This window comes from Rutilus rutilus (genome assembly GCF_951802725.1).
Source record: "Rutilus rutilus genome assembly, chromosome: 8".
Lineage (NCBI taxonomy): Eukaryota > Metazoa > Chordata > Actinopteri > Cypriniformes > Leuciscidae > Rutilus > Rutilus rutilus.
This window is the reverse complement of record NC_140222.1, coordinates 46118677-46130315: the sequence shown is the minus strand read 5'-3', so window position 1 is coordinate 46130315 and position 11639 is coordinate 46118677. Positions and strand designations below refer to the sequence as shown.

The 11639-nt window shown below is 38.8% G+C and overlaps 1 protein-coding gene across 1 annotated transcript in view; it reads left to right on the top strand.

Annotated features, from left to right (window-relative positions):
- Positions 1 to 2319: 2319 nt before the first annotated feature.
- Positions 2320 to 11639, top strand: part of LOC311294797 (NACHT, LRR and PYD domains-containing protein 3-like) — a gene marked incomplete at its 5' end in the record, with an annotated part of 57829 nt that continues 48509 nt past the window's right edge. Inside the window, 5 exons of the mRNA XM_084415825.1 lie at positions 2320 to 2378; positions 8135 to 8227; positions 8576 to 8660; positions 8961 to 9156; positions 9251 to 11081. Coding sequence (XP_084271951.1) covers positions 2320 to 2378; positions 8135 to 8227; positions 8576 to 8660; positions 8961 to 9156; positions 9251 to 11081 — 2264 coding nt within the window. The remainder of the gene's footprint in view (positions 2379 to 8134; positions 8228 to 8575; positions 8661 to 8960; positions 9157 to 9250; positions 11082 to 11639) is intronic.

Below are 11639 nucleotides of genomic sequence, written 5' to 3'. Positions count from 1 at the left end.
CGCTAGGACCCACTCCTCTCAATTCCCTCAAATCCCACCCCCAAGTGGCATAGATCTAATTATTAAGGCTGAGACTCTACCCAAGGGCCATATATCTTACTTTCAATAACCTACTTTCCCCATCTTTTGATTCTGTTGTCAACAAAATTAGGACCAGCTGGGAGAATGAACTGCAGATTTCCCTGTCTGATGACTTTTGGGAAAAAGCCCTGCGAGCAGGCAATTCTTCCTCCAGCTGTGCTAGGTTTAGTCTTATTCAATTTAAAGTGGTACATAGGATTCACCTTAGCAAGGCCAGGCTTGCCAAGATTTATCCCGGTGGCCCGGACGAGGGATGCAATAGATGTTCTCAGACCCCCTTGTGATTTGACCCATATGTTCTGGTCATGCCCCAAATTGTTTAACTTCTGGCAGCTATATTTTGACGCAATCTCGAAGGTTTTGGCATTGAGGATCTGTCCCTCCCCCCATATAGCGATCTTTGGCAGACCTCCGGAAGGACTCAAATTGAAAACAACTCAAGTTAATGTTATTACTTTTACCTCTCTAATTGCTCGTCGGAAAATTCAGACTCTATGGAAGTCACCTTTACCACCGTTGTTTAAAGCCTGGCTATGTGACACATTGTTTTTCTTAAAACTTGAGAAGATAAAGTTTACTCTCAGAGGTTCTACTGATAAATTTTATTCTCATTGGAAACCACTGATTAATTATGTGAACCAGCTTTCCGTTAGGGAAATGTCACTGTAGTGGCATACTTAGTATTTGTCTGCATAGGTTCCTACCTCACTATACCTCACTGCCTACCCGCCACATCATAAGCCGCTTTATAGGGGTAATTGAGCCATAGCCCTCATGATTCCTGCTGATCTATGAATCCTAGCAGCCTGGCACAGCACCCTGGGTGTCGGCAACTATTAATTTTTCTCAACAGTTCACTCAGTCCTCCTAACTTACTCATTTGTTTTATTTGTTATTTGTTATAAGAGCCTTATGTATGTATGTGCGTGTGTACAGATACTTATGTTTTTATATATATATATATATATATATATTATTTATTTATTTATTTATTTATTTATTTTTTTTGTAATTTTTTTTTTTTTGTGTGTGTCTAACTGGCTACCGGGGTTGGGGGGAGGGATATGGGATGAAACTACAAAAAGACATTTGTTTTGAAGAATTGTTCATTCTAAAAACACAAAATGGAGACTTATATTGCATTATGTTGCAAATATTGGTTGAACGCTGTATCCAATAAAAATATATAATTTTTTTTTAAAAAGAATCAAAATATCAGCCAAGGACTGACTGACATGTATCGCAACCAATCACAATTGGTTTTATTCCGCGTCATGTTCAGTGTGAAAATGTAAAGTCGATGTCCCTACAATAACAGACCGGCGTACATCTAATAAATTAATCATTCAAGAACGATGTGCAAGTTTACTGCAACAATAGAGTCGTGAACTTCACATACTTTTGAAATCCAGCATTCGGTTGATCCTGATAAGAGCTCATTGTCACAGTTGTAAACATGACGCGTTCTTCCACGAGGGGTTTCGTCACGGCATTTACAGTCATGCGCTCTAAAATAACGCTCACCTTGTGCAGGACATGCAGTAACTCAGGAGAGGTGAGTATTTGGCCAGAGAAGGCAGAAATGAGGTCATATTTCTGCAAAAGAATTGCTGAAATTTAAAGCTGGTTTGTAGCACATAAGAATACAGATGACTTTGCTGTTATTAGTAGGCCTACTGTAGCCTAACTGTTATTTACTGGGGTTTTTGTGTGTTAAATTATTGTAGTTGGGTTAGGTGGCTTTATTGTGAATTTGTGAATTTTCTTTTTTGGCTACTTATATTTATATAATTAAATATAGGCTACTTTAAAATGTTCATATATTTTTAAATAGTAAGAATTTATTTTAAAAAAAAAACAATAAAAAAGCTGTTTCCTTAATTTCATTCACCATCGTTTTGAGACTTTTTTTACCGTTTACCGGTACCGTTTTAAAATGATCGATTTGGCACGAGTATCGGGAAAAAACCCAAACGATACCCAACCTTCAGAATAATGGTGAGTCAGAGTCCAGTGTAACTGATAAAGTGCAGTGCATGAGGTGTGTGTATCGTTTGTTGGCTTAACATTTGTCTTTAGTTCTACATTTTCATCATTATGTGTTTATCCCTCTGAACTATCATGATATTAATCTCAGTGCCTCATTGTCATGTCCAGGTCATGCTGAGCATCTGAGTGTCTTCACCAACACAAAGACACCAGTGCTGGGCTGTTTCCAGTGGCAGTTTATCTGCAGTAATGTCAGAGGAGCGAGGAAAGTACTCTCTCTTTAAGAAGAGTCTCTCAGAGAAACAGAGGTAAGACTGAGACTGTTTTCACAGGATCATTTTAACCACTACTGGAGTTTCAGGTTTGTCCTGTACAGAACAAAGTCTGATCAACAAGGAGCGTTTGCTCTCACCATTGTCATGTCAAATGCTGTGCAAAATAACTTCCTAGAAATGTTTTTAGATTATCGCAGGTTAAAATTGCTTGAAACTGGTTTCATATTCAATTTACAGGAACATTTAGCACAGTTAAATATGTTTAATGTAACATACATGTAATGTCCTCCTGTAACAACCCAGATAAAAGTGTATTGCATTACAGTTTAAAGATGCACATTTAATGGATAGTAAATGCAAATAATGTGGAAATTTCAGTTAGAACAAGTCAAATATAATCTTAAAGGTCCCATTGCATGGATTATTTTATTATTTTAGAATGTTTCCTGGGGTGCCCTTATAATGTTAGAATGTTTTTAAGATCAAAAGTTGTTATAATTTAGAAATAAAAGGCATATATCTAGCCTGATTTTAGCCTCTGATTTGAACACTCTGTTTGAAGGGGCGTGTCTGTGTGAGACTTCAGTGTAAACGCCAACTGCTGTGATTGGCTGCTGTGAGACTTCAGTGTAAACGCCCACTGCTGTGATTGGCTGCTGTGAGACTTCAGTGTAAACGCCCACTGCTGTGATTGGCTGCTGTGAGACTTCAATGTAAATGCCCACTGCTGTGATTGGTTGACATGCTTGCATATGAAATATTTGGCATTACATGTGGACAGTGGAACTCTCTCGAAAACTTTTACTATTACAGCTATTATACGTTTTTACTATTACAGCTATCGAGATAAACGAATCGTGAGAAGTTTTTTAAGTATTTAGATCTATTCCCATCACATAAAAGGTTGCAGTGATGATCATTGAGCAGATGACAGCCTGTTGATCGCGTGAATGAAGATCTTATAATTGCAATGCAGTTCCTGCACTCTCATTAATGATTTCACCAATGCAAACATGAGGTAAGTACAGTAAGAGCTTCGTTGTGCAGCGTAACAGCGTCATTGATTTCATAACGAGTTTTGGCAAGTGTCCAGATAAACTCGCGCTGTGTGATTGACAGCTTGGGCGATTGGAAAGGGATTGTTCTTTGATCTCTTTCTGTATATTTTAATCACAGTTTAAATAAGATTATTTTCATCCTACTAAGAGAAACAACGTGAAGTTGATCGTTTAGTCACTGGCTTGATTTACTGATGCATAAACCGTATTGAACGACTTTGAGAGAAAGATTATCTGTCTGAACTTGAACAATTACACATCAGAAATTCACATAACCCACTGGTTCTTCAGATGCTCGGATGAAGGAACTAAAAAAATACTTTTGTGTTCATTTGTACATCCAAACACTGAGCAACTGCCATGCTCGTTTGCAAGCCATGATGTCTCTCGAGGAAAAACCAGTATCGCGCTCGCGCTCGCGCATGTTCTCATTTTCTCATGGGCGGCCAAATTCTCTTTGCGGGCAAAGAAGAGAAAGGGGAGGTGACCTTTCCCCTTATGACGACATAAGGCTGCGTTCACATATCGCGCCTAAAAACGCGTAGAAAACGCTAGGCGCGCCACCTTCTCCTTTTTTCCAAAGCGCTAGGGCGGTTGCGCTCCGGAGGCGTCTATCGTTGCTAAGCAACCATCAGTTGCGCTCTCCATTACAGCAAGGAAGTTTCAGCAATGGATTTCCACCACCGAAAAACCCTTGCTGTAACTCTGTTACAAGAGAAATCCCTGGGCCGCAATGATGAGCTGCTCCTCCATTTTTCTGCTGAGGTTTCAAAGTAACGGAAAAGGTGAGGAAGCTGATTGGTTGGTTCTTGTCACATGACCTGCGGTGCGCTTGCGGCATTCTGAAAAGTTGAGATGTTTTTATCTCGATGCGGCGCGGACGCGCTTGGAAAAAACGAGCGCGTCGCACCGCGACCGCGTCGCTTCCATTATGAGCGCGCATACCGCGCGGCTACATTTGAAATAACGAATTTGAGCGCGCAAAAGACGCGATATGTGAACAGGCCCTAAAGGGAAGATTCTAGATTCGCCCGTCTGAGCTTTCATTTTCTCAAAAATACCCAGGGCTTGGTTTACACCTACCAAAATGTCTAGCCACTGGGGGACCATAGGCAGGCTAGGGGAACTCATATTAACGTTAAAAGAAAAAAAGTCATGTCATGGGACCTTTAAGGTTTACTGATGTTTGTCCCCACTGTATGTATATATATATATATATATATATATATATATATATATATATATATATACAGGTGCTGGTCATAAAATTAGAATATCATCAAAAAGTTGATTTATTTCAGTAATTCCGTTAAAAAAGTGAAACTTGTATATTATATAGACTCATTACATGCAAAGTGAGATATCTCAAGCCTTTATTTGTTATAATTTTGATGATTATGGCTTACAGCTTGTGAAAACCACAAAATCAAAATCTCAGAAAATTAGAATATTACATGAAATCACACAGTAATTACACAGTAATCCCATGGTCATTGAACCAGGTTTTGGTTATTTTGGCAGTGTGGGCCGGTGCAAATCCTGCTGGAAAATGAAGTCAGCATCTCCATAAAGCTTGTCTGCTGAAGGAAGCATGAAGTGCTCTGGAAATGTCCTGGTAGACGGCTGCGTTGAGTGGACAGCACAGTGGACCAACACCAGCCGATGACATGGCTCCCCAAACCAACACAGACTGTGGAAACTTCACACTGGACTTCAAGCATCTTGGATTGTGTGCCTCTCCATTCTTCCTCCAGACTCTGGGACCTTGGTTTCCAAATGAGATGCAAAATTTGCTCTCATCAGAAAAGAGGACTTTGGTCCACTGTGCTTTATTAAATCCAGAGTCAACGCAGGCGTCGACCAAGACATTTTTAGAGCACTTCATGCTTCCTTCATTTTCCAGCAGGATTTGCACCTGCCCACACTGCCAAAATAACCAAAACCTGGTTCAATGACCATGGGATTACTGTGTAATTACTGTGTGATTTCATGTAATATTCTAATTTTCTGAGATTTTGATTTTGTGGTTTTCATAAACTGTAAGCCATAATCATCAAAATTATAACAAATAAAGGCTTGAGATATCTCACTTTGCATGTAATGAGTCTATATAATATACAAGTTTCACTTTTTTAACGGAATTACTGAAATAAATCAACTTTTTGATGATATTCTAATTTTATGACCAGCACCTGTATATATATATATTATATATATATATATACAGTGAGGAAAATAAGTATTTGAACACCCTGCTATTTTGCAAGTTCTCTCACTTGGAAATCATGGAGGGGTGACTATTTATTTGTATGATACAGCTGCAAATAAGTATTTGAACACCTGTCTATCAGCTAGAATTCTGACCCTCAAAGACCTGTTAGTCTGCCTTTAAAATGTCCACCTCCACTCCATTTATTATCCTAAATTAGATGCACCTGTTTGAGGTCGTTAGCTGCATAAAGACACCTGTCCACCCCATACAATCAGTAAGAATCCAACTACTAACATGGCCAAGACCAAAGAGCTGTCCAAAGACACTAGAGACAAAATTGTACACCTCCACAAGGCTGGAAAGGGCTATGGGGAAATTGCCAAGCAGCTTGGTGAAAAAAGGTCCACTGTTGGAGCAATCATTAGAAAATGGAAGAAGCTAAACATGACTATCAATCTCCCTCGGACTGGGGCTCCATGCAAGATCTCACCTCGTGGGGTCTCAATGATCCTAAGAAAGGTGAGAAATCAGCCCAGAACACACGGGAGGAGCTGGTCAATGACCTGAAAAGAGCTGGGACCACCGTTTCCAAGGTTACTGTTGGTAATACACTAAGACGTCATGGTTTGAAATCATGCATGGCACGGAAGGTTCCCCTGCTTAAACCAGCACATGTCAAGGCCCGTCTTAAGTTTGCCAATGACCATTTGGATGATCCAGAGGAGTCATAGGAGAAAGTCATGTGGTCAGATGAGACCAAAATAGAACTTTTTGGTCATAATTCCACTAAACGTGTTTGGAGGAAGAAGAATGATGAGTACCATCCCAAGAACACCATCCCTACTGTGAAGCATGGGGGTGGTAGCATCATGCTTTGGGGGTGTTTTTCTGCACATGGGACAGGGCGACTGCACTGTATTAAGGAGAGGATGACCGGGGCCATGTATTGCGAGATTTTGGGGAACAACCTCCTTCCCTCAGTTAGAGCATTGAAGATGGGTCAAGGCTGGGTCTTCCAACATGACAATGACCCGAAGCACACAGCCAGGATAACCAAGGAGTGGCTCTGTAAGAAGCATATCAAGGTTCTGGCGTGGCCTAGCCAGTCTCCAGACCTAAACCCAATAGAGAATCTTTGGAGGGAGCTCATACTCCGTGTTTCTCAGCGACAGCCCAGAAACCTGACTGATCTAGAGAAGATCTGTGTGGAGGAGTGGGCCAAAATCCCTCCTGCAGTGTGTGCAAACCTGGTGAAAAACTACAGGAAACGTTTGACCTCTGTAATTGCAAACAAACTGTATATATATATACATGTATTCAAAAGTCTTAGTATTATGAAAGTCCAGTTGTGCAAGTGTTATGGAGTTGCTATAGATGACTGCAAGGCCACCCCCTTTACCAGATAACTGATTTTTAAACCTAGTGATTTTATAATGTCTAGTGTTGTAAAGTTTTTCTTTCTTCAAAGCAGACCAGGAGACGTTGGGATCACGTTCAAACAGAAGAGTTTCTTTATTTGAGCGCGGCTGCGGTGCTTCCAACATAATCTAAAGTATATTAATTTACATGGTGTCTTATAGGCATTTTAGGAGGAGGGACTTGTGAAGGTGGAGACAAATTCAAACAAAGCATGTAAATGAGTATACAGGTTAAGGTAACACCCTAGACTGTGAGGGTCTGGCCAATCCTAATTCAATCAGCATAAGGCTCCAAGAGCCATTTGGGTCCGAAAGCCATTTGCAGAACAAAAGGTGAGATTCTCAGTGAATCATTCGTGTGCTAATCCCATCAGTCTGAGTGAAACTGGGGCTTCAAGAGCCATTTACAGTCAATAAGGAGAAAACAGGAAAGGCAACTTTGCTGAGCAGAATCATTACCTTACCCTTAAACACTAAATACAATATTCTTTACCGTGATGTTATCTAAGGAAGCATATTTGAAATAGATTCTTAAATTTGAATCCTTCACTAGCCTAATTATAAATTCAAAAGCAAAACTGGTTGGAGAGTGGAAATAGCTATTATGAGCCAATAAGCGTTCTTCTGCCGCCATCTTCTGTTTATATTGTAACTCTTTGTGTGTATATAACTCTTTCTGTTTTACAAATGGGGACCATCTTTGAAGGATTAATAAATAATGTTTTTTGTCATCATATTAAAAATAACGTTTGAAGGGCTAGAATGTCTAATTACAAATACTGTGTTTTTATTCAAATGTTCCCATTATATTCAAGTCTGAATTGCAATCAATAAAACTGATTCATTGGCAAATTAGGTAATTGTGACAACTGCATTACAATATAAACATCGCATTTACTTTGGTTTAGTGTCAATGAAGGGGTACTTGAGCCTTATTGATGGGGTAGTGGGGGTACTTGAGGCTAAAAATGTTGGGAACCACTGGTTTAGATTTAATTTCTAAGTACTAAATAAGCTATTTGCCGTACACAAGCAGCCCTACATTAAACCATTTCAAATGACACGTGAAGTGTTTTATCTTTCTCTTCTTTGTGTCATTAGTGTAAGATCCGGCTCACATGTGTCTGTGAAGAGTGACTGGTCAAAAGATAAAGGACCAACATTCAGTGAGAGAAAACCATCAACTAACAAAAGGTATTTCATGTGTTTCTTATTGTTAGTCACACATAGACTGTTAGCGAATATTTCAGCAAATATTTATCATAAAACTTTGTTCAAACATATTTCATCAGCAAAAAGATTGAAATTTTTATTTGAATTATAATAAAAAAAATTGTAATATGCTTTAATTTGAGTCTGCTTACATAAATACTGCTCAACATATTGAAATGCCTATTGCCAATGCAGAATTAACTATATGTTTATACTTAAATAGATCCTATACTAGATAAAAGTGAAAACTTAAATTGCTAATGTGTCTCTGCTAAAAATAATAATAAAATTTTGCCTGAAAATGCAGTGTTTTATTTTATTGGCTAACAGGCTTCAATGTGAGACGTTAGACTCTAACGTTCAGACTCACAATAACCTCAAGAGTTTCAAAGACAGTCTCCTAGGGATCTTCCAGGTAGGAAAACACATTTTCATTTTTATATTTATAACAAACAAATAGTTTACTGAACTTTTTTTGCAAAAATAATAGAATAGAAATTTTAAGAACCCTTAAAATAATAATCAAAATGTAAAAAGACAAGTGTTGTTTTTGTACTCTTTGTGTTAAATGGCAGCTGATTGACGTGTTTGGTTTTTAAATGGTTTCTTTTACAAAAAAAATTGAATTACTGAATAAATAGTTTTGACCAAATATGGATGTGGATCTGGTTAAATTGTGTTGTTCTGTCTCTTATTTTACTTGCTTTGTTCGTAGGATATTGAGAGCAAAATAATCATATTTTTGAAGAATGAACTGAAAAAATTTATGCAAATATTACAAAAAGAGAACACACACCACTTTGTGAAGGACTTTAATGAGAATGGATGCAGTATCAAAGCAGCAGCTCTTGATCTCACACTACATTACCTGAGAGAGATGAAGCAAGATGAAGTTGCTCATGCTCTAGAAGGTAAGAGACTCATGATCATCTGTCAGATTGTCACTTATAAATGGAGGAGAGAAAATTAAGATTAAAACTATCTATTTTCTATTCCTGTGTTTAGATGAGCTGTTCTTCATTCCTCAGCTGAAATGTAGCCTAAAGAAGAAGTATCAATGTGTGTTTGAAGGAATTGCGAAGCATGGTGATTCCTCACTTCTGAATAACATCTACACAGATCTCTATATAACTCAGGGTGGCAGTGAACAGGTCAATACTGAACATGAGGTGAGACAGATTGAAGTTGCTTCCAGGCATCATGAAGCACAAGAGATACATGTTGAATGCACACATTTGTTTGAAGCTCCTGAACAAGACGAGGAGATCCGAACTGTACTGACAAAAGGAGTCGCTGGCATCGGAAAATCAATCTCTGTGCAAAAGTTTGTTCTGGACTGGACTGAAGGAAAAGAAAATCAAGATATCCGCTTCATATTTCCTCTTCCATTCAGAGAGATGAACTTAAAGGAGAAAGAAAAACTAAGTTTGATGGACCTTATAACAAAATTTTTCCCAGAGACAAAAGGACTGAACCTTACAAGAAGGAATCAATTCAAAGTCCTGTTCATCCTGGATGGATTGGACGAATGTCGCCTTCCTCTGAAGTTTGATTGTAATGAGACGTGGCATGATGTATCGTCACCAGCCTTTCTGGATGTTCTCCTAACGAACCTCATGAAGGGAAATCTGCTTCCTTCTGCTCTCATCTGGATCACCACCAGACCAGCAGCTGCCAGTAAGATTCCTCCTGACTGTATCGACCGGCTGACAGAGATACGAGGATTCAGTGACGCACAGAAGGAAGAGTACTTCAAAAAAAGATTCATGGATCAGAATCAGGCCAACACAATCATAGATCATGTTAAACAATCAAAGAGTCTCTTTATCATGTGCCACATCCCAGTCTTCTGCTGGATTTCAGCCACGGTTCTCCAGAACATTCTGGAGGAGAAAAGAAATAATGATGTGAAAAACACTCAGGCTGATGAGATCTCTAAAACACAGCAGGAATCAAACACTGAAGACACTCCCAAGACTCTGACACAAATGTACACACACTTTCTCCGCTTTCAGATCCAGCAGAGCCGCCGAAAGTATGATGGAGAATACACACCGGATGTTTCCTGGGATAAAGACGCCATCCTTTCACTGGGGAAACTGGCGTTTCATCAGCTGGAAAGAAACAACCTGATCTTCTATGAGACAGACCTGGAAGCCTGTGGTATTGACGTCTATAAGGCATCAGTGTACTCAGGCATGTGTACCCAGATCTTTAAGGAGGAAACAGGGATCATTCTTGGTAACATGTACTGCTTTGTTCACTTGAGCATTCAAGAGTTTATTGCAGCCCTTTATGCACATCTGTTTCTAGACATCAACAAGACAAGTGTGTTTGTTCATGAGTCAACAGAACAGGAAAACAGAAATGAAACCATGATTGATTTGCTCAAGACTGCAGTGGACAAGGCGCTCGAGAGTGACAATGGACACCTGGACCTTTTCCTTCGCTTCCTCCTCGGCCTGTCACTCCAGTCCAATCGACAACTCTTACGAGGTCTGTTGACACAGCAAGACAGCAATGACCAGAGCAACAAGGAAATAGTTCAGTACATCAAGCAGAAATTAGAAGATAATATTCCAGCCGAGAGATCCATCAATCTGTTCTACTGTCTGAATGAACTGAACGACCAAACTCTGGTGGATGAGATTCAGACCCAGCTCAGCAAAGGAAGTCTCTCATCTGGTGACCTTTCACCTGCCCAGTGGTCTGCTTTGGTCTTTGTGTTGTTGACATTAGAGGAAGAGCTGGAGGAGTTTGAGCTTCAGAAATTCAAGAAATCAGACGAGTGTCTCATCAGATTATTGGCAGTCATCAAAGCCTCCAGAAGAGCTCTGTAAGTCACTTAGTACGTTATGTCATTTTTTGGTCTAATCCAGGGTATAACAGATTATTTAAAATACATATATTATCAGTTGTTACTTTATATCTCCCAATAAATTAATTGTGACGGGCAAAACATATTGCAATGCAATAGACAGATGATTGAGAGATACAAATAAATGTTTATCAAAACCCTGTTGAATCATATTTGATATACATTTTAACATGTTTTTTCTAAAACAAAAAAGTTGCTTTAATCTAATAATTGGAATCTTGACATATGAATAACTAAAAAGAATTTCTTAGTTTGAAGTACTCTTAGGTTTACTTTAATCAGTAAAGATTTTACAGCAAAAAAAAGAAGAAAAAAGAACCACTGATTTAGAATTAAACTGAAAGGCCTTTTACTTGCTAAAAAGTATGAACTATCAATCAGAAGACAGAAGGCAGTAGTAGATTTTCAGCAGTTTTTTTTTCAGTAAAGTTTTGATCAAATTGAAATTTTAGAGGCCTTAGACATTCATGTATCAAATATGATACATTAGGCTTTATAGGGTTGAGTTAGCAGAGG